The sequence below is a fragment of the Salmo salar genome, chromosome 24, assembly GCF_965601325.2.
Source record: "Salmo salar chromosome 24, fSalSal1, whole genome shotgun sequence".
Classification (NCBI taxonomy): domain Eukaryota; kingdom Metazoa; phylum Chordata; class Actinopteri; order Salmoniformes; family Salmonidae; genus Salmo; species Salmo salar.
This window is the reverse complement of record NC_138314.1, coordinates 24221250-24246080: the sequence shown is the minus strand read 5'-3', so window position 1 is coordinate 24246080 and position 24831 is coordinate 24221250. Positions and strand designations below refer to the sequence as shown.

The 24831-nt window shown below is 41.0% G+C and overlaps 1 protein-coding gene across 1 annotated transcript in view; it reads right to left on the bottom strand.

The window, feature by feature from the left end:
• The window catches only part of LOC106585532 (transmembrane protein 132C), a 217694-nt gene that overhangs the window by 160151 nt on the left and 32712 nt on the right, over positions 1-24831 (bottom strand). Inside the window, exon 2 of the mRNA XM_045706869.2 lies at positions 14067-14955. Within this exon, the coding sequence (XP_045562825.1) occupies positions 14067-14955 (889 nt within the window). The remainder of the gene's footprint in view (positions 1-14066; positions 14956-24831) is intronic.

The following is a 24831-nucleotide window of genomic DNA, read 5'->3' as shown; positions in this document are numbered from 1 at the left end:
GGGGGCAGTATTGACACGGCTGGATAAAAAACATACCCGATTTAATCTGGTTACCACTCCTACCCAGTAACGACAATATGCATATACTTATTACATATGGATAGAAAACACCCTAAAGTTTCTAAAACTGTTTGAATGGTGTCTGTGAGTATAACAGAACTCAAATGGCAGGTCAAAACCTGAGAGATTCCTTTACAGGAAGTGGCCTGTCTGACCATTTCTGGAACTTCTTTGCCATCTCTATCGTTTACTAAGGATCTCTGCTCTAACGTGACACTTCCTACGTCGTCCATAGGCGCTCAGAGCCCGGGAAAAACCTGAATGTCGTCATCCCAGCCCCAGGCTGAAACACATTATCGCCTTTCTCAAGTGGCCGATCAAGGGACTCTGGGCTTAGGCGCGTGACCTGACCGCCCCCGTCTTTGTGATTTTTTCCTCTGTTTGCCGAAAAGGAGATTCCCGGTCGGAATATTATCGCTTTTCTACGAGAAAAATGGCATAAAAATTGATTTTAAACAGCGGTTAACATGCTTCGAAGTACGGTAATGGAATATTTCGAATTTTTTTGTCACGAATTGCGCCATGCGCACGACCCTTCTTTACCATTTCGGATAGTGTCTGGAACGCACAAACAAAACGCCGCTATTCGGATATAACGATGGATTATTTTGGACCAAACCAACATTTGTTATTGAAGTAGCAGTCCTGGGAGTGCATTCTGACGAAGACAACAAAAGGTAATCAAACTTTTATAATAGTAAATATGATTATGGTGAGTGCTAAACTTGCCGGGTGTCTAAATAGCTAGCCCGTGATGCCTGGGCTATGTACTTAGAATATTGCAAAATGTGCTTTCACCAAAAAGCTATTTTAAAATCGGACATATCGAGTGCATAGAGGAGGTCTGTATCTATAATTCTTAAAATAATTGTTATGCTTTTTGTGAACGTTTATCGTGAGTAATTTAGTAAAATGTTAGCGAATTCCCCGGAAGTTTGCGGGGGGTATGCTAGTTCTGAACGTCACATGCTAATGTAAAAAGCTGGTTTTTGATATAAATATGAACTTGATTGAACAAAACATGTATGTATTGTATAACATAATGTCCTAGGATTGTCATCTGATGAAGATCATCAAAGGTTAGTGCTGCATTTAGCTGTCTTCTGGGTTTTTGTGACATTATATGCTAGCTTGAAAAATGGGTGTCTGATTATTTCTGGCTTGGTACTCTGCTGACATAATCTAATGTTTTGCTTTCGTTGTAAAGCCTTTTTGAAATCGGACAGTGTGGTTAGATTAACGAGAGTCTTGTCTTTAAATAGCTGTAAAATAGTCATATGTTTGAGAAATTGAAGTAATAGGATTTTTAAGGTTTTGAAAATCGCGCCACAGGCTGCAAGTGGCTGTTACGTAGGTGGGACGAATTCGTCCCGCCTAGCCCAGAGAGGTTAATTGCCTTGCGGAGGGAATAGCTACACTGTTTGTATTCGGTCATGTTTCCGGTCACCTTGCCCTGATTAAAAGCAGTGGTTCGCGCTTTCAGTTTTGCGCGAATGCTGCCATCAATCCACGGTTTCTGGTTGGGGAAGGTTTTAATAGTCGCTGTTGGTACAACATCACCGATGCACTTGCTAATAAACTCACTCACCGAATACATCAATGTTGTTGTTCGACGCTATCCGTAACATATCCCAGTCCATGTGATCAAAGCAATCTTGAAGTGTGTAATTAGATTGGTCGGACCAGCATTAAACAGACCTGAGCATGGGCGTTTCCTGTTTTAGTTTCTGTCTATAGGCTGGGAGCAACAAAATCGAGTCATGGTCAGATTTGCCAAAAGGAGGGCGAGGGATGGCTTTGTATGCATCGCAGAAGTTAGAGTAACAATGATCCAGAATTTTCCCAGCCCGGGTTGCGCATTCGATATGCTGATAAAATTTAGGGAGCCTTGTTTTTAGATTAGCCTTGTTAAAATCCCCAGCTACAATAAATGCAGCCTCAGGATATGTGATTTCCAGTTTACATAGAGTTCAATGAAGTTCTTTCAGGGCCGTCGAGGTGTCTGCTTGGGGGGGGATGTACATGACTGTGATTATAATAGAAGAGAATTCTGATCCACCCCCCCATCACTACTTCCTATACCCTGACCTTAGTTGGCCATACTGATACTCATACTGAGTACACTGCTGTCGACCAGTCATACATCAGAGGGGTGAGAATTGAGACAACATTCCCTTTGGATCCCTGATATGGATGAGGAAGATAATTGAGCTACACCACCACCACCACAGGTTGCAGGATACACATGTGGATGTAGTGGGCAGGATTTGAGCGCGCAGGACTAGGTTACTTTGGGCCTGATTCGAGTCTTAAACAAAAGGGACCAAGAATAAACCCCATCTAAAGGCCTGGAGCAGAGTAAAGGTTTAGAGCAAAAGCTGAGGATATGCCTTTCTGTGATAGGAATTGAAAGAGAGGGACTACAACCAATTCAACTGTAGAGCAATGTTACTGAAGCATTATGGGTCATGCTGTTGTATAATCAGAAGTAAAATCTGTCCAGGAAAAACTTAAGAAATCTAATTAACTCACTTGACAAGTCAGCCACAGTCCACCACGCACTACCACAGCCCACTCACCAGCCCACTCACCTGCTAGCATTCAAACACACACGCCCTGAAGCTTTAGTAAAGACCTGGCATCTCTGCGAGTCCCTTCCTCCACCCCCCACCATTCCCCTCCTCTGAGCATTCTCTGAGTCATAGTATCCTGCACCTGCTGATTTCTTTTTCAGGCCATCGCTGCATACATTAGTTCACTGTTCACTGTCCATCAGCACACATAATGATAATGTGCTTACTGATGCATTGCCTTTTAAAGATGAGGCAAATTTATTCTCCCTAAGTAGTTCATGCTTTTGGCTTCAGCGTGTGCACCCGGTCGCGCGCAGACACACACACACACACACACACTGAGCGGACAGGACTGTACAGAAGTGTACTCAATCAGGGAAATTGATTGGGGGAGGTGTTTGCCTCTTCAACAACAACAAATGGTGTGCCGACTCGAGCGCAGTGGAAGTCTCGGCCCATTGCTCACCCATCTTGGAATACCTGATGGTCAAATGCCAACCCTTTTACCTCCCAAGAGAGTTTTCAGCTGCTATTGTGACTGTTGTATACATTCTATCTCAAGACAAGATAAATAACAAGCTGGCACTTAACAAACTGTACAAGGCTATAAACAACAAGAAAACTTGCACCTGGAGGCTGCTTTACTTGTTGCTGGCGATTTAAATTCTGCGTCATTAAGACACGTGATGCCCAACTCCCATCAATACATCTACTTCACCACTAGGGGAGATAAAGTCATGGACAACTGTTAATCTACCCACAAGCATGCATACAAGGCCATCCCTCGTCCCCCATTCGGCAAACCAGATCATGACTCCATACTCCTGCTTCCTGTTTACAAGCAGAAGCTCAAACAGGAAGTACTCGTGACTCGCCCCGTTGAGAAATGGTAGACAGAATCAGAGCTTATGCTACAGAACAGGGGCGGCAGGTAGCCTAGTGGTTAGAGCGTCGGACTAGTAACCGAAAGGTTGCAAGATCGAATCCCTGAGCTGACAAGATAAAAATCTGTTGTTCTGCCCCTGAACAAGACAGTTAACCCGATGTTATTGAAAATAAGAATTTGTTCTTAACTGACTTGCGTAGTTAAATAAAGGAAAACTAAAAAAGACAGCTTGCTAGTGCTGATTGGAATATGTTCTGAGACTCCACTGATGACATCAACAAGCTAACCACCGGCTTCATTAGGGATTGCATTGGTGACGTTGTCCCCACAAGTATTCAGCCCATTTGCAATGAGAACTGAAATTGAGCTCAGGTGCATCCTGTTTCCATTGATCATCCTTGAGACATTTCTACAACTTGATTGGAATCCACCTGTGGTAAACTCAATTGATTGGACATGATTTGGAAAGGTACACACCCATCTATATACGGTCCCACAGTTGACAGTGCATGTCAGATCAAAAACCAAGCCATGAGGTCGAAGGAATTGTCCGTAGAGCTCCAATACAGGATCGTGTCGAGTCACAGATCTGGGGATGGGTACCAAAAAATGTCTGCAGCATTGAAGGTCCCCTAGAACACAGTGGCCTCCATCATTCTTAAATGGAAGATGTTTGTAATGTTCGGATATAACTCTTCAGATATGTTATTATCCGATCAATTTGTCTTCAATTAATGAATTACTCTTTACCTTACAATTTCATTTCAAACGTCGTAGAATTCTTGGTTATCTGCACGAACCCAGCCCAAACTATGAATCATCCATACACAAATTGGCTTAATCATTTATTTACTAACTAAATAATCACAGAAATGCATAAACAAACAAACAGTAGATATTGGTTACTAACAATGATAGGGAAGATCCCGTAGGGGGCTAAACCGATATGACGGCTTGCTGGACAAAGGGAAGGGGGTGTGGACTGAGAAAGAACGGGAAAGACAAACTAGACCACTACACACAGTGGATAATTATATTCATTGAAATGCTAATCCTTTGCACATGAACGCTCGCTCATTCGGGAATAATTGCAAACAATATATTTAGGCCCATATGTCGTTGTGGTCTTCTCTGTTGGAATCGTCGGTCCGTCTGGGAGAGTCAGTTCATCAGAGAGTCTCTGGTTACTCATGGTGGTTTCTCTATCGGAGGATCCTGATAGTGTCTGTTGTAATGGATACGTCAGGCATCCATTGTTCTTAGAGTAGATGTTTCGGCAGTTGTCGGTATTTGCATCCCAGGTTAACATAATTTCTAGCTGCAGACTAGTAATTAGTATCTAAGATTTGCTCTTATTCTTTAGGGATCGATAGTCTCAGAGTTTAACCATTTCCAGCCGTGTAGCCAATGCTCCACATGGTATAGTTTTCTAGTTTTGGTACTCAACTATTTGCAGTCACAGCTCCTGCTGTGGGTTTGCTTAGTCTTGGTACTTAAACCTGTGCCACCTCAGCCGAGGTATGCGTTGGCTGAAGAGGATTTCCTCAGGAGGTGGTTTTATTCGTAACAATAGAAAAAGGCGGTTTCATGACGCCAGATCATGTCTGTGCTCACAGGGGCGTGGCCGCTGACTTGTTAAACTTTACAGGGAATACAATTCTCTCAAAATTAAAGGTTAACATGACAAATAGTTTCATCTTTACTCATTTATTTTATACAAGAATTAGATGCAAACACAATAATTGAGAAATGTACATATTCAGAAATATAATTATGTGTATTTCCTGTCCTTCGTGAGGTCACCAAATGAAACACACTCAACATAACTGTCCCTTAAGTGTCCACGGTCCCTTCCCACATTCTCACAAGTGGACATATAGTTTCATTTTCCCATTTTGGGGATTTAGGAGTTCGGTCACATGAAATCCTTTGTTCACTCTGTTGCATGGGTTCGGGGCTACTGGACCGTGGTGGACGAGAGAAGGGCATGGAAGACTCGCAGGCAATGGGCGACTGTATAGGGCTGCAGTCCACCTGTAGGTTTCCAATGGATATGGACATCCATATGTATTGGTTTAGGTCTGTTAAATCTCCTCTGCAGGCTAGTTCGGTCTGTAACTCCTGATGAAGACCCCTCCAGTAGACTGTAAGGAGAGCTGGTTCACTCCATCCACTGCCAGCAGCCATGGTGTGGAACTCAAGGGCATACTCAGTGGTGGAGCGACGACCCTGTCGCAGCTCACATAACAGGTTCCCGGTGTGACGACCTGAAACTGAATGGTCGAACACCTCCTTGAAAAGGGCATGGAAACGTGATTCAGAGGACAGATCAGAACCTTGAGCGGTCCACAGGGCTGTGACCCATTACAGAGCTTTGCCTGTGAATAGGGAGATGACGAAGTCCACCCTGTCTTTGTCAGAGGTGAAGTCAGCAGGGTGATTGTCTATGTACATTTTACACTGAATGATAAATCCTTGACATTTCACTGGGGAGCCGTCGTATTGATTAGGCATGGATATAGTGGAGAATGAACGAGAGGAGGCTGTGGCACCTGATATCGGTGAAGCAGGAATGGAGTTGCGAAGGAGGTCGCAGAGTTCATCAATCCGTTCCTCCTGTCGGGCTAGACGTAGCTGCAGCTCCGCTGAATCCATTCGTTGTTTTCGTGAGGTATTCTATAATGAACACGAGGGAGACAGAGAGCTGGTTTCAAGCGCAAAGCGCAGCAGCTGTTTAATGAAGGGGACCGTAGGAGGAGGTAGGTAGCTGGGTCCAGGGCAGGCAAAAGGTCATACATGGTAGGTTAAAAAATGGCAACAGTACTGGCAGGGAATATGCAAAAGGCGTCATGAGTGAAGCAGGTAAAAACTAACATACACGGGACGGGAAAAACCAGAGCTCCGAAAAAGTGTGTCTCAAAACAAACAATACCTCACAGTGATAGGGTGCAAGGAACTGAACTAAATAGTGTGGGATGATGACATGCAGGTGTGTGAACAGGTGATTAGAATTCCGGTGATTGGGATCTGGAGAGTGAGCTGGAAAGTGGGCTGCATTCCAGGGATCTAAGTGTTTGGGGAGTGTGAGTTGGACGCAGACGTTACACAGACACTTCCGGATTGCTCCCACAGGCAACAGCTCCAAGTTTTATTTAAATTTGTTTTCAGACAAATATTTGTAAATTGTTCTTGGTGGAGGGCAAATTATTCAAACAAATTACGAGGGGAGAAGCAACAGAATTTGTCTGGCGGTACAAGTAAACACAGACACACACTAACAAATCAACATAATGCACAACACCCGCATACACACAGCCATGCACTGCACAAATGCGCACAGACACGCACACATACACAAACACGGTCTCAGTCTATAAAAACCTGAGACTTTACATGAAAGAAACATGTAATCAAGTGGTGTTATTCCATGCCAATATGTATTGAGTCCAATATTGAATCAGTGCACTGTTTTCAATCTAGCCTGAAGTCACTGCTGTCCCTCATGAAAGAGGCCATGCTAAAGACCTCTAACGACAGCTTCCTGATCACACAGAGGTTATTTCAGAAGAACCTCTAAGACATGATCCTCACTTTATAATGTCTCAGCATATTGAGTTTCATCATGAAACACTGCATTGTGTTATTAAGCTACCTTAGAGCTATTGCATATCTACCTGTTCTAGAGATGGACTCTGCACTTGTTTGGATGTGGAGGCTACTTTAGATAATTAGACAGGAACATAGTAACCATCCTCTAATAGCAAGTCATTGTGTGACTCCCATCAATCTACATCAAAATGCAAGCAATATGGAGAATCATTGATGTTGATGTTGATCAACAGTACATAGGCTACAAAGATAGTCTGGTCGGCGGTTAGCATGCTGAGTGATTGAATTGCTTGTAAGTAGGGCACTTTTATTTTGTGAACTTGCCTTTCTTTATGATACTATATGCTTTATGTCCTGGGGAAAATATCATTTTAAGTCAGTATTCTAGCTTTTGTGGATAATCTGATTTGCATATAAACCATCTAATACTGAGGGATAGTAAATTATCAATGACTTATAACCATACTAATTATAGTCTTACAATGATTGCTGAAAACATATTATGCTAATGACTTCATGTTATGTATTACTTGCATTATGTTAATTGTCCTTCAAATTGTGGATGCTAGGCTTATTCCTAATTTTGTTCTTTTGAAAGGAGATGAATTGGCCTGGTTGCAGGAATCCAATACACATAAACAAGATGAAATGGCATAATTGGACTTGATAGTGTAATCAGTTGTGTAGACATTCTGTTACTACCCACTCATCAATTTAACACAGCATGAAAATATCAAACAAGAATCAACTATGAAGAATAAACAATTATCAGGCCTAATCCAGTTTAATCATATTCAGTCCAGAATGTTTATTATGGTGTACAGCAATGTTCTCTGATTTCAAAACTTGTTCAAGTTGTTTAGATACATTACGGTAATTGTCATTGGTAATTGCAAATCTCAACACTGACTCATGTTAGCAGCATTGAATCAACCGATAATCATACTGAGAAAAACATTCAGAATGACGGACACTTTTGTAATTAAATACGGGGAGAATTTCCGATCATGCAAAAATATACCATGGTGAAAATAATTCTTCCTCTGGGAGACTGGAAACAAGAGAGACTGTGTCTGTCTCACCCTATAGAGAGTAATTTGTCATTCAGTGGTCATTTGGACTCTTAACAGCTCCAAGTAGTTACAGCTCAGGCCTTTGTGATCTGGTGGAGGAGATTGTTCCATCTGACACATGTAACACATCAGACGGACCTCAGGAAATTCCAGGAAATCTAAGCCAGCAAACCAAGGTAAAGGTATGGACAAATATGTTTCTTCCAAGGAATAGATTGTCAAGTTAGATCACATTTCTCTCCTGTTATTAAATAAGGTGAAGGTAAAAAAAACTACACAATCACTTCACAATCCATATTAGATTATTTCAATCTGCTTGTTTATGTTGTCAGTCTGAATTAACTTGTAAGTATACAAATAAGAGTAAAGATATAATCTTTCCTTCTGAGTTTTTAATCACCCTTGGATCTTGGCCAGATCCGAACTTCCTTCTATTCCAATCACACTAGACATGTTGTAACAAGATGGAAATATTCAAGAGGGTCCAGAAATTAGGTGTCAATCAAACAACCCATTGGCTGGCTATGATTGTACATGAGTTCTCATCTCTGGTTTCTGTCACAGCATGTGTCTCTGAATAAACATGGAGTTGAGGGAGGTGAAGATTGAGAGTGGGAATCAGAGAGTAAGGATAAAGTTGTTTACAGTACCACTGACAGGCTGTAATTACATTGAGCTTGATCTGTATACTGCTGAATGAAGTGGCTCATAGTAGGTTACTGTTTACTATGTAGAGAGACTACGTGCACTACTTTTGGCTGGTGGTAGGGAGGCACAAGTGTGAAACGCATGTCAGTTTGCAATTTCGTAATGTAAAACTGGCACACTGCCATTTTTCAGCCCTAATTTTGCCAAAAGCTTCCCAAACGTCTCACCCAGCAAAGGCTGGCGCCCTGAATGACCTAAAATTATTAATCCCATATTGGTCTTTCACAGTCAGACCAACCCAAGCTGTACTGTGCAAGAAGGCTAATAGTAGGCTTACTATTGAAAGATATAAATGAGGCTGTCAAATGAGTCAGAAATGTACATGCTTTAGATTTGTAAAAGAAAATCAGATTTTTGTCACCCTTTTTTTTTATAAAAAACATCAACATGTTCTAAATCCATAACAATGCTTAATCCAGATCAGGAGACCACTTTTGAGGTCTGTGAAAAATCTAAGACGTTTCGATTTTTTAGTGTAGTTACCCTTTAATTCAAGTGCACAGGCACTTAGAACTGTTGTTTGGTTTGAGGTGTTTCTATAGCACATGAGATGGAGTTTGCAAAACAAATGGCCACTGGATTGATGCAAATAATCATGAAATCATTCTGCCAGATAGGCATAGGCTACTTTGTAGTTAACATTTAATTGAGACATTTATTGGGAAAGCATTTCCATCTACCAGAAGACAATTAGGGCTATCATTGAGTACAGTTACATGCACACAATAATGTGATTATCGTGGATAACATGTCTTACCTTGCCTAAAGCCAAAGTAGCCTAGAGCCAAAATTGTGGGGATTAAGAAGTGAGTATACACAATGCCCACCGAAAAATAAGTGGGTATACGGCGTTTACCTGCGTATACCCTTCACTACACCACTACTTCCGCCAGGTTCGGCAATTTACCTGTCTAATATCAGCGCTCCTGCGCTGAGTTGGGAGGGGTGGAAATATTTGAGGTGTGTCCTTAAAAACGTGTGCCAATATGCCAATTTCAATGAGCACAACTAGGGATATTTAAGACCGACCAAAAACTGGTCTTAGCGGTAACGCATTTGGTTATGGCATTGATTTTGCCAGCGGAGGTGCACACACAGTACATCACCAAAGTTTTATTCAAATATCACAAGCAGCAAAACAGTCAACAGACATTCCTTTTTTTTATATATTGTACATTATCTTTATATATTGTACATTATCTTTATATACTGTACATTATCTTTATATATTGTACATTATCTTTGTCCAGCTCCTGTGAAACATTTGGACTCATTATGTGTGATGCCCATTGCATGAAAGGTGTCAAAGAAGCCTGTTTAGGAACATCAAGATAATTAAAAAGACTGCTTATTGTTTTTCAATGATCATTTTGTAAAAATGCCATCGACCTAACTGTGAATTGCGGTAATTCTGATTGCTGTCCATGGTGCTGAATCCCCTTGTAGGCTATATTTTCCTCTTTGTTTGTTTACCTTTCACGTAGGAAAGTCACTACTGGCCATATTAAAGGCGATGGTAAGCTATAGCTATGTATATTTGGGTCATTAACTGTGAGTGAACATTCCCTCTTTCTCTTTATATTGGATATTTTCCCAGCTCCTGTGAAAATGTTGGAAGTGCGTAAAACCCTCCATAGTCTACGTTGTCTTATATACGCCCACGGGGAGCAATAATGGTGCTTGTAACTGTATTTAGACATAGCCTATTTTAAACAAGTTGTCGTTTCATTTTATTAGAATTTGATTCGAATTATTCACTGTCTTTTTAGGTCTTATCAATAGTTAATTTAATCTTGCTCACTGACAACATTTGGCATTTCCATGGCTCAAACATTATGCATTTTACAGTAGGCCTATTTCAGTGTGAATGCTATGTTAACAATATACTTCCATACTGAAGCCATGCAATTACTGTTCAAAAACATTTTCAACATATCTAGCAAATATGGTATAGGCCTACATTTTGTTATTTTATTTTTGTAGGCTATTTAACAAACTAGTCTATAACAGACTAACATTCAAATTGCCGTTGATGACAACGTAATACATAAAATACCATAAATACACAACTTAAAGCAACCACATACAGTTGAAGTCGGAAGTTTACATACACTTAAGTTGGAGTCATTAAAACTCGTTTTTCAAACACTCCACAAATTTCTAGTTAACAAACTATAGTTTTGGCAAGTCGATTAGCACATCTACTTTGTGGATGACACAAGTAATTTTTCCAACCATTGTTTACAGACAGATTCTTTCACTTATAATTCACTGTATCACAATTCCAGTGGGTCAGAAGTTTACATACACTAAGTTGACTGTGCCTTTAAACAGCTTGGAAAATTCCAGAAAATGATGTCATGGCTTTGGAAGCTTCTGATAGGCTAATTGACATAATTTGAGTCAATTGGAGGTGTACCTGTGGATGTATTTCAAGGCCTACCTTCAAACTCGGTGGATCTTTGCTTGACATCATGGAAAAATCAAAAGAAATCAGCCAAGACCTCAGAATTTTTTCTTTTTTTGTAGGCCTCCACAAGTCTGGTTCATCCTTGGGAGCAATTTCCAAACGCCTGAAGGTACCACATTCATCTGTACAAACAATATTACGCAAGTATAAACACCATGCAGCCGTCATACCACTCAGGAAGGAGATGCATTCTGTCTCCTAGAGATGAACGTACTTTGGTGCGTAAAGTGCAAATCAATCCCAGAACAACAGCAAAGGCCCGTTTAAAGATACTGGAGGAAACAGGTAAAAAAGTATCTATATCCACAGTAAAACGAGTCCTATGTCGACATAACCTGAAAGGCCGCTCAGCAAGGAAGAAGCCACTGCTCCAAAACCGCCATAAAAAAGCCAGACTACGGTTTGCAACTTCACATGGGGACAAAGATCGTACTTTTTGGAGAAATGTCCTCTGGTCTGATGAAACAAAAATAAAACTGTTTGGCCACAATGACCATCATTATGTTTGGAGGAAAAAGGGGGATGCTTGCAAGCTGAAGAACACCATCCCAACCGTGAAGCACAGGGGTGGCAGCATCATGTTGTGGGGGTGCTTTGCTGCAGGAGGGACTGGTGCACTTCACAAAATAGATGGCATCGTGAGGCAGGAAAATTATGTGGATATATTGAAGCAACATCTCAAGATATCAGTCAGGAAGTTAAAGCTTGGTCGCAAATGGGTTTTTCAAATGGACAATGACCCCAAAATTGTGGCAAAATGGCTTAACGACAACAAAGTCAAGGTATTGGAGTGGCCATCACAAAGCCCTGACCTCAATCCCATAGAAAATTTGTGTGCAAAACTGAAAAAGCGTGTGCGAGCAAGGAGGCCTACAAACCTGACTCAGTTACACCAGCTCTGTCAGGAGGAATGGGCCAAAATTCACACAACTTATTGTGGGAAGTTTGTGGAAGGCTACCCAAAATGTTTGAACCAAGTTAAACAATTTAAAGGCAGTGCTACCAAATACTAATTGAGTGTATGTAAACGTCTGACCCACTGGGAATGTGACGAAATAAATAAAATCTGAAATAAATCATTCTCTCTACTATTATTCTGACATTTCACAATCTTAAAATAAACTGGTGATCCTAACTGACCTAAGACAGGGAATTGTTACTCGGATTAAATGTCAGGAACTGTGAAAAACTGAGTTTAAATGTATTTGGCTAAGGTGTATGTAAACTTCTGACTTCAACTGTATTTAGCAGTTCTGATTGGCCAGTGAGTGGTCAAGCCTCAACACAACTTCAACTTGTTAATTAATCAAAACCCAGCCTGTTCGCGCCACCACTTGCTACTAATGCCCATATTCTGGTTGTGAAAATAGTAAAAATAAGACACCATGCAGCCAGTGATGGTGGAAGTTAAGGGACTGAGTACAGAAAACAAAATAATGTTGTGTATAAAGAGATCTACGTATTTTCTTGTCCTGGTGATTGGGCATCCTAACACATGTACACAGGAGGACACTCATCACCTAGTCACATGCTGAGGCCTGAAACCAAAGGCCTCTCCATATCTGAATCTCTCAGTTGGCCAGTACAGACTGGTAATCACAAAATACAGTCTGTGTGACCAGTTTTTTTATTAATGGGATAAAAAAAATATATATATATATATATATATATATATTTACAAACTTGCCATTACCTCATCTCCAGAATAAATATCTGGTGATTAAATGTTTGTTATGTTCTAGTTTTCATTTAGATTATAATTTAGATTTCATGTGAAAGTCAGAGATCGCTGAGAGAGATATTCAACATCAAATCTAGACTCTGAAAACAATGAAATATATAGGACATTTATGACAACTTGTCCTCTATTTCCATGGTTCAGGATGAGAAAAGTATGGTGTAACTAACTTAAACTAGTTTCAGCATTTCCACTCACCTACGCAGAAAACAATCCAATCAGCCAGTTGGTTTGTTTTCATTTACACAGGTTGACAAATTGGCTTGACCCTTAGTCACGGCATCTCTTATGGTTTATAAATGTTCCCAACCAGTGTGATTAAGATCAGGCTTGCAGTCATTACGCTAATGGAAATGCATTTTAATTAATGACATCCTCATTTGCATTGTGTGTTAATTATCTCAATCACTTAATCTCATCTGCACATTCTAATTACAACTTACAGCTTCAATGAATCTGACAATTTCTCTGAGATAGAGATGCTCCACTCCCTGTTTTCACCTAGTTACATAAGCTTGGCTAAAATGAGTAAAGTAACTTTAATTTTGGAGACCGCAAAAACACTGAGATAACTTAATAATTAAATCAGAACTAACAGCCAAACTGCCAAACATTACACTTGCCCTATACTCCTTGCTAATTGAATTACAACTAGGGTGTTTTAAATTACAACTGTTGTTTTATTTCTTTACCTACCTATTGTTCACCTAATACCTTTTTTGCACTATTAAAGCCTGTAAGTAAGCATTTCACTGTAATGTCTACACCTGTTGTATTCAGCGCACGTGACAAATACACTTTGATTTGATTTGTACTACAAAGAGTTGTTCATTTCTCAATTTCTTCACTCTTTAATACAGCATTGCAGAGACACTTTGTATGAAGATATGCACAGGTCTAATTATTTACTTTTAATATCAGAGCATGCTTATGTACAGTGTTGTCTTACCTTAGGGTGAACATTTCCACAGGAGAGAAGGCTGAGGCAGTGATGAAGGCAGAGACAGTGTCCCTCTGCCTCATGGGCATGGCTGGCACCATGACCAGGAAGTTACTATCCAGCCTGTGTTCAGTCAGGAAAGGAGCGGCAGGGATCTGGTACAGACGCACACTGCCGATCCTCCTCATGGGGGTGGAGGTGGATGAGCCAAACAGACCCTCCTGATCCGAGCGGATGGAGTTGCCTTTCCGGGCCTCCTCCGAGTGGCACTCTCCTGCATCTGTTGACTGTAACATGTAGTAGAGCTCCACTGTGGTTCCCTCGGCCAACTCTATTGTCCTCTGACGCCCAGGCACTACGCTGGGGGGGCTGAACCAGCCAGCCAGGGGCTCCAGCTCAGCTACACACAGCCCCAGTTCCCCCTTCAGCTGGCAGGTGCCACGCACCTCCTGGGTCTCGTGGAAGGCAAACATGCGTACGCAGGGCAGCTTGTCAATGGCGCTGTAGTCGTCCCAGTCCCTGCCGGCCACATAGAACAGCACCTGGACCCTGGGCTTGGCCAGGTAGATCCTTTCCTGAATGATGAAGGTCTGCACCTTCCAGTTGAAGGTGAACATGGAGGACGCCACAAAGGCTCCAGGGTGCTGGATGAGCTCCGGGGGGACAGGCTGCTCCACTGAGAGGGGGCCATAGCTGGCGTTTACTGAGGGCATGCTGCGGGCCTGGTAAATGAAGAAGGGCTCCGTCCGCGACAGCAGGCTGGAGTTCCTCATAAACTCCTGGTTGGCCTCCTTCAGGAAGAAGGCAGACTCTGCGTTGACCACCTGGTAGTTGACAGGCAAGTAGGTGGGGATCGACGAAAACCTCTGCAATCCCTCCAAGACTCGACAGTCTGCTACTACAAGACAGAAAAGAAGGGCTGAGTCAGGACAAGCTCAGACAGTGCTTGCTTGTTGTACATCCTGTACATTTCCTCTAAAGCTTCCCTCCGGTAAAACTAGAATGGCCATACTGAGTGACAGCCATTTGGACTGGAGTTTAACAGACAGACCTGATAGACCTACACACAGACAGCAGAGATGACACTGACTAATGTAAGCTACTGTCAGGTCTACTTTACAATACATTTCATTACGTTGTAGATGTAATTTCATGGTGTATGGTTATTGTAATGTTTTGATATTCTTAAAATGAAGAAAACTAACTCCAGGAGTCAGGACCATTGCACATTACATTACTATCCATATATTGTCTCATATTGTAATAAATAAATAAATAATAATACATATTGATTTCAAATTCACAAAGACGGAAATGGTCACATTTCTGGGAACCACATCTGGAATAACCACATCATAAGTTTTGGTCAATGATATTCTACTAAGCACTAGTATCCTTTTCATGCTTTGCTGCCCCCTCCCCCGCTCCCTTCATGTTGGCTGCACCTAACATTCAAAATATTCTGCTCTGAAAATGGAATGAGATCCAATTATATTGAACCTCTGGTAAATCAATCTTTCAGCTGAGCTCAGCTCAGTCTCCAGATGGAAGGGAAATATGCAATATTCTAGTGTGAGAACAAAGAGTACTGCACAAAGCCAGAGAGGTGCCGACAGAGAGTAGAGGCACCAACACAGACTACACCAACAGTATGATGACAAGATTATCAACACAGATTGTGATAAAACAAGAACAAGTAAACATTTAAATATGTATAACGTTCATGAAAAGCTCAGGTATCATTATCATATTGCAATTCATATGAAAGATGACTTTAAGTAGACCTACAATTCACTATGTGTTAAAGCTGAAATTCTGTACTTTTTAGGGTGACCTGATCAAATTCACATAGAAATGCGAGTTCTAAATCTGTCATTCTCATTGAACCAAGTCTAACAAGCGGCAGGTCTGTTGAATGTGCGCTATTTCTATGCTTCCCGTTCTTACATTTTTTTTTGTTGCATCTTTTACTTTCAGTTTTCTACTGCAGCTTCAAACAGCTGAAAATGCAATATTTTCGGTTATTGAAAATATCTTTTAGATGGTAAAGTGATTTTCTACACTATACACTGCTTGTTTTGCCACAAACTGAAATTAGGCAAACTATTCGAATTTTAGCAACCAGGAAATGGCGGAGCTATTTCCGAATATTGCACCTTTAAATAAGCAAGATGTACATGAACATACTGTATGAATGAATGTAATCATTGGAGTTTATGTATGTAATGTGGAGTAATCATGAGTTGTTTCTGGTGGGCTATTGTTAACAGGTCCCACTCCATGATGGCCTGTGTGATGAGGGAGAAAACACTAGACTGGTAAAAAGATTTTAATCACCCAAAGAGTGGGCTATGACCTTCCTTTTAAGAGCAATCTGCTGTGATTACTACACCTCTCCATCCGCCCGCCTGCCTGCACAGCACACTTCCATCTTCAACGTTTGCTGGGAGAGGATTTCATTCCTTAGCCCCAGCCTTGTAAATCAATGTCCCGACAATTTACAAATCAGCCAGGGATTTGTGATTCATGGCGCCCACTTGACCTCGGCCCTGTCCGGCCCATGGAGGCAGCATGGAGGCAGCCTGGAGGAAGCCTGGAGGCCGCGAGGGATGCAGCCTGCCTGCCTCTGCATCTGAAGGGCAATACAACACTGTTTAGCTAAGGGGCTCGCACTGTTTATTTTAGGGACTCTCTCGCTCTATAACAGCTCCACTTAAACATCACTTAGCGGTTATAACAGAAGACAGAATTGAACAATACTATACCGCAGTGTAATTTGTTATTTTCTGAACAAACTCGAGAAGTGTTGTTTGTACACAAGAAGCATTGTTGCAGATGGTACGACGACATTAACAAATGAAAAGCTTGATAGTCCAGCAAGAGCAATACAGATAGAACAATCAGGAACAAAGTCTCCTCCTCTGTGCTCCCATGGTGGCAATGTTTCTCTTCGCATCTCAGGAGCTGTCTCAATCCAGCAAGCCTTATAAGACAAAGCACTTGCTCCAAAGGCCTCAGCATTTCTCTCATGTCTCTACTATAATGATATTTATCGGCTGTGCTTTGCAGATGCCATAACACACTTGAGAAGGAATTAAATGTCCCTTTGTGCCTCACATACATAGGCTAATGCTACACATAGAACACTGCAAAGTGCACATACACATCTACGAACGGGATCACTCGTCTTCTTAGTCAATCCGCCTGTTTTTAAAGTCAGTCAGATTTATTCCCTTGTTAACGGCTGTCAAATGACCATTTTCTAACCGTTAGTCACGCTGTATTGACAGTGAACGACAGATACCATACACTGCATGGGCAACATTTTGGCGTCTATGGAGTCAACAAAAGTCTGAGACATTATCAAGAGAAGAATTACCTGTCAATGTTAAGCGTTACCACCAAGATTAGCTATGCAGTGTGTGCTGAAAGGAAAACCTTTATAGACTTAATATATTATTGCAAGGTTGACTGAATGTGTTGTCCCCCACAATGAAATCGGGGAAGGGACTGTGGATCTGGCTCTGTCTGTTAGTACATTCATACGTTAGTCACACGCGATATCTAAGGCAGCACTTGGGTGAATGAATCGTACGTCAAACGCCATATCTCAGACAGCACTTGGGTGAATGATGCATCTTGCCATAGTAATCGGCGATTGGCCAGGTGGTGGCACTATAACAAGAGATTGAAAATGCAAACTTTAAAAGGTCACGCTCCTCACACCGTTTTGACCTAAAGTCATGAAATTCAGTACATAGGTCCCTCTCCTCACAAGGAACACATTTGCCTCAGGGACCCATAAGGTCCGCCATTATGGATTTTTTGTTATACTCTTCGAGCACCGAATGACCGATCTGCACAAAACTTGATATTTGGAAACTATGGACAAAGGTCTCTCAAAAATATTTTCCAGACTAGTACCTAAAACAACATGGCCGCTATTGACAATCAACATTCAGGTGGGCGTGGTCTGGCACGTAAATGCATATAAATCTGTCAAGGATATTCGTATTGTAACACAATTTGGTACACATGTTGCAAACACTGTCAAGACTCAACATATGCAAGAAAATTCATAACGGCACATGTTTACAGTACCAGTCAAAAGTTTGGACACACCAAATCATTCAATAATTATTATTATTTTTGACTATTTTCTACATTGTAGAATAATAGTGAAGACATCAAAACTATGAAATTACACATATGGAATCATGTAACCACAAAAGTGTTGAACAAATCAAAATATATTTTATATTTGAGATTCTTCAAAGTAGCAACCCTTTGCCTTGATGACAGCTTTGCACACTCTTGGCATTCATGCTTCATGAGGTAGTCACCTGAAATGCATTTAAATTAAAACAGGTGTGCCTTGTTAAATGTTAATTTGTGGAATTTCTTTCCTTCTTAATGCGTTTGAGCCAATCAGTTGTGTTGTGACAAGGTAGGGGTGGTATAAAGAAGATAGCCCTATTTGGTAAAAGCAAGTCCATATTTTGGCAAGAACAGCTCAAATAAGCAAAGGGAAATGACAGTCCATCATTACTTTAAGGCATGAAGGTCAGTCAATACGGAACATTTCAAGAACTTTGAACGTTTTTTCAAGTGCAGTTACAAAAACCATCAAGCGCAATGATGAATGAGGACCGCCACAAGAAAGGAAGACCCAGAGTTACCTCCGCTGCAGAGGATTCGTTCATTAGAGTTACCAGCCTCAGAAATTGCTGCCCAAATAAATGCTTCACAGAGTTCAAGTAACAGACACATCTCAACATCAACTGTTCAGAGGAGACTGCATGAATCAGGCCTTCATGGTCGAATTGCTGCAAAGAAACCACTACTAAATGAAACCAATAAGAAGAAGAGACTGCTTTGGCGAAGACACATGAGCAATGGACATTAGACCGGTGGAAATCTGTCTGGTCTGATGAGTCCAAATTTGAGAGTTTTGGATCCAACCGCTGTGTCTTTGTTAGATGCAGAGTAGGTGAACGGATGATCTCTGTATGTGTGGTTCCCACGTGAAGCATTGAAGATGGTGTGGAGGTGCTTTGCTGGTGACACTGTCAGTGAATTCAAAGCACACTTATCCAGCATGGCTACCACAGCATTCTGCAGCGATACGCCATCCAATCTGGTTTGTGCTTAGTGGGACTATCATTTGTTTTTCAACAGGACAATGACCCATCACACCTCCAGGCTGTGCTAGGGCTATTTGACCAAGAAGGAGAGTGATGGAGTGCTGCATCAGATGACCTGGCCTCCACAATAACCCGACCTCAACCCAAATGAGATGGTTTGGGATGAGTTGGACTGCAGAGTGAAGGAAAAGCAGCCAACAAGTGCTCAACATACACTAACGTTAAAACATTTGGGGTCACTTAGAAATGTCCTTGTTTTTTTAAGAAAATCACATTTTTTTGTCCATTAAAATGACATCAAATTGATCAGAAATACAGTGTAGACATTGTTAATGTTGTAAATGACTATTGTAGCTTGAAACGGTAGATTTCTTTATGGAATATCTACATAGGCATACAGAGGCCCATTACCAGCAACCATCACTCCTGTATTCCAATGGCACATTGTGTTAGCTAATCCAAGTTTGTCATTTTAAAAGGTTAATTGATCATTAGAAAAGTCTTTTGCAATTATGTTAGCACAGCTGAAAACTGTTGTACTAATTAAAAAAGCAAGAAAACTGGCCTTCTTTAGACTAGTTGAGTATCTGGAGCATCAGCATCTGTGGGTTTCATTACAGGCTCAAAATGGCCAGAAATAAAGACCTTTTCTCTGAAACTCATCAGTCTATTCTTGTTCTGAGGAATGAAGACTATTCCATGCGAGAAATTGCCATGAAACTGAAGATCTCGTACAACGCTGTGTACTACTCCCTTCACAGAACAGCACAAACTGTCTCTAACGAGAATAGAAAGTGGAGTGGGAGGCCCCGGTGCACAACTGAACAAGAGGACAAGTACATTAGAGTGTCTAGTTTGAGAAACAGACACCTCACAAGTCCTCAACTGGCAGCTTCATTAAATAGTACCCGCAAAACACCAGTCTCAACATCACCAGTGAAGAGGCGACTCCGGGATGCTGGCCTTCTAGGCAGATTTGCAAAGAAAAAGCCATATCTCAGACTGGCCAATGCAAAGAAAAGATTAAGATGGGCAAAAGAACATAGACACTGGACAGAGGAAGATTGGAAAAAAGTGTTATGGACAGACGAATCTAAGTTTGAGGTGAGACACAGAAAAAATGAAAAGATGCTGGAGGAGTGCTTGACGCCATCTGTCAAGCATGGTGGAGGCAATGTGATGGTCTGGGGGTGCTTTGGTGGTGGTAAAGTGGGAGTTTTGTACAGGGTAAAAGGGATCATGGAGAGGCCAGCACAGTCACCAGATCTCAACCCTATTGAGCTGTTGTGGGAGCAGCTTGACCGTATGGTACGTAAGAAGTGCCCATCAAGCCAATCCAACTTGTGGGAGGTGCTTCAGGAAGCATGGGGTGAAATCTCTTCAGATTACCTCAACAAATTGACAACTAGAATACCAAAGGTCTGCAAGGCTGTAATTGCTGCAAATGGAGGATTCTTTGATGAAAGCAAAGTTTGAAGGACACAATTATTATTTCAATTAGAAATCATTATTTATAACCTTGTCAATGTCTTGACTATATTTCCTATTCATTTTGCAACTCATTTCATGTATGATTTCATGGAAAACAATGACATTTCTAAGTGACCCCAAACTTCTGAAAGGTAGTGTATGTGGGAACTCCTTCAAGACTGTTGGAAACGCATTCCAGGTGAAGCTGTTTGAGAGAATGCCAAGAGTATGCAAAGCTGTCATCAAGGCAAAGGGTGGCTACTTTGAAGAATCTAAAATCTAAAATATATTTTGATTTGTTTAACACTTTTTTGGTTACTACATGATTCCATATGTGTTACTTCATAGTTTTGATGTCTTCACTATTATTCTACAATGTACAAAATATAAAAAATAAAGAAAAACCCTTGAATGAGTAGGTGTGTCCAAACGTTTGACTGGTACTGTTTATCTATTGATCTGTTTGACTCAGAGTGATGAAATTTGGCACACATGCTCAGGGACATGAGTAACTGACCCACACAATATCTCAGACCCCACTGGCCCAATTTTGACTAAACTTAGGTGAATGATATGTCTTGCCATGAAGATCCGGCATTTACAAAATGGCCCAAGGGGGGCGCTATAGTTATCAACTGTATGTATGTCAGTCCACACACGATTTCTCAGAAACCACTGACCCGATTTTGATGAAACTTGGTTGAATGACCCGTAATTTACAAAATTACACAATGGCCGAAGGGTGGTGCTGCATCATTGTTAAATGATGCCTTGTTAAAATATCTGAGGACCATTCTAGCCAATTGTGAACATTTGATACAAAAGAAAGAAGAAAGTAATTAACCATGTTCTTATTACAATTACAAGCACGGCCAAGATCTCTCAAAGGGACCACATTAATCAACATCATTTGAATCTGTTTGTGACTGAATTTAGTGTATGATTTCTAAACTGAGAAGACAAACGTTTAAAGGAAGAAAAAAAGGGATGTTAAAAATTTTGACTCCCTAGAACGTATAAATCTTTGCAGATTATTGAATTCCATTCAAAGCACCAGCAACAAATGAAAGCCCTGTGTGAGCACATGAAATCTACCAATACAAAATAGTTATGAATTTGACATGTGTATTCAAAAGCAGATAGTTACATTCCTCTATGCAATCTTTGTGAGGCAGCTTTGTAGAAAGACAAAGCCATTCTATGCCCATTGTAAAATAACATGCTGGAGATTGATTGATTTATGTAATAAAGGAGGTTGGAATTGTATGTTTACAACAAATACACAAAGCACTGAATGTGTTTTTACATCAGAAAATTATTCTTTAACCTTTTACACAAATGTTTTTTTTCATTTGTATCTTAATAAAAGCAGCTTGAAGCCACCAACCTTAATGTAGTTCATTATGTTACTATGTGGTAGAGTAACTGCAGCATATTGTAGTCTACAATATGCTTACACCCATAGACAACTGTGAGATCCTATTTCCCAGACGCTGGGTGTTTGTATACAAATCTCTGATGGAATCAGTCTCTGGAATTGGCTCAAAAAACCCCAGAAAACATCAAGAGTGAAAAGGAAATAAAGAGGGATGGGAAAACTCTGAACCCAAATCCATAGTAACCAAGAGTCAGCATGCCAGTGCTTGGAATTGAAATAAATAATATACATTGAGTGTACAAAACATTAGGAACACCTGCTCTTTCCATGAATAAAGGTGAAAGCAGTGGTGGAAAAAGTATCCAATTTTCATACTTGCATTATGCATTTAATTCAATTGTAATGAATACATTATAAGTACATATGCATCGGCCCAATGTGGGCAGCCTACATAGAGGCAATATTTTAGCCCATGTTTACTGGGGAAATAATGGCTTATTTCAGGCTGCCTTCACCAGATATGGGCTGCCCACACTAGGCCAAACTGGGCAAATGTTTTGTGGGCCAATGTAGAGCCGATGAGCAAAAAAGCTTTGGCTCAATGTTGGCAGCAAACACGTGGACAATATTTTCGCCCGCATTTGGCCCACATCATGCCAATGTGGACATGTTTGCTGGGTATTCTTATTCCTTACAGATAGCTCCTCCCCTCTGTTTGTTGCTGTCAGATGCTTATGCTCCTTTTACTGACTTTTCTCTGTATGCTTATATCTTGTGGAGTTCTTTCTCTTCGCTAAGTTTTCCTTCTGTGCTGTTAAACTTTTATATCCCACTCTATCACACCTGACCCTATTTTAGGGCTGTATTTTGCATACTAATCATACTAGTCTTTCCCTGTCTCTTGTTGACCTGTGCAAGGAGTAGAAAGGCAGGCCACCACCCAGCCCCTCCCTCTAGTGGTCCTTTAGTGGCCACCCACATCATTAGACAAGGCAGTGGGCAGCAGGAACACTGTCTCCATCCTAGGTGTCCTCTCCAGTAGCCAGTAATTTACCCAGCCTACTCCATGTGTGAAGGCTGCTGCCCTGCCTGCTCTCTCAGTCCTGTTTCAGCTCTACAAACACATTGGTCTGGAGCCTGTGTGATAGCATGGCTGAGCATGAATGTATGAGGTGTATAAGGAGTGCTGCTTGTTTAGTCAGGAGCTCTGACTGTTTGGTTCGGCCTGGGAGCTACATGCACACTCTTGTTGGGAGCCTGTCCACTTGCCTATCTATCTGTCTGTCTGTCCTGATGGCTCAAACATTGTGTAGCTCTCCCCAAGCCCATCACCATGCTGACCGCAGGATGTGGCTAGCTCTTCTCGAAAGAGAAGAAATGCCTCAAAAGCATTTGGAGAGGTCTCGCTCTAATAGAAACATGCAAACTCACCATCATTTGCATGCTTTTACTTTTTATGGTCACTCCCTTAGAACGCTGTACTATGATAATGCTTATTTGATGATTAGTACTCTTGCTAATAGAGAGCAATAGTAATGCCATATTTTTGTAGGCACTAACGGAGGCTAACTCTGCAATGGCTTGTTGTTTAAAACCGATGAAATTAGGTTTAGGAGTTCTTATACATTTTGCTAGGTAACATAACCTTTTGTGAATTTTAAAGCATTTATATATTCAAAACAAATAAAAAGCTCAAACTACACCTCCGATCGCATGCCTTTGACATCTAGCTAACAGGCTTAGCTTACCTTATGAGACATACCCAAAGTCTCCTCTGGACAACATTGTTCGGGAACTGATCAAATTAGCTCCTTTCCACTGAAGAGATATGGTTGAAGCCTGGAGCAAAGAAATATACCATCCTTGCATTTTCAGTTCGAGCTGGTTAGCAGAAAGCTAACTAGCTTTTTGGCGGACTGTAGCGTAGACTAGTTTGCGTGGTCGGCCTAGTGACGTGAAATGTTTTTGAGAAGTATGTTCTAGTTCCATTTCTCTGACAGTTAAGATTTGTTAGCAACTGACTTTTTTTGATCACATAAAGGCTTCATAATTCATAAAGGTCCTGTTAACTGACTGATATTATCTCATAGAACAAAACATGTAAGGTCTCCTAAGCCTATGATAACCTCAGACCTTATTATCGGCATATATCACAAGACCATTTATTTTCGCTGTTCATTTCCCACATTGGAATGCCCAACAAACCAGAGGTAGAAAATGCTAACTCATTTCCGGTTTTTAGGACTACAAGCACTATAACACTGACAAGTGATATGTTGTTCAAAATACACATGAAACTGCCACACATTACTGATAAGTGTCTGAATGTGTTGCCTACAATTAAGACATTTAATTTCATCTATTTAACTATGAATCAGCATAATGCTGTCTTAGTTCAGAAAAAAAGTTTGACAATTATCTTGTTTAATTATATATTATATTAAAAGTAAGACAATGCTCCTATTTAATTATACATGATAGGATTCACAGAGAGTATGCTGAAATAGTCATATTCTAACTTGGAAATATTCTGTTTTTTAAGTCTCAGCATTATACGTAATGTGAGTAAGCCCACTTTGTGAGTCTGAGGCTGTGTGGAGGTAATGCTTACAGTACAGCCAAGGCTGATTTGCTACTGCAGGCAGGTTGGTGACTCAGAGGAGACACTGCAGTGACACTGACTGCATGCATGCTGGCTGGCCTCTCTGGCACCTGTCTGTCTGGACATTGGGAACACTCAGTTCCATCTTCACTGCAGGTGAAGTGGGCCAAAAGCATTTCT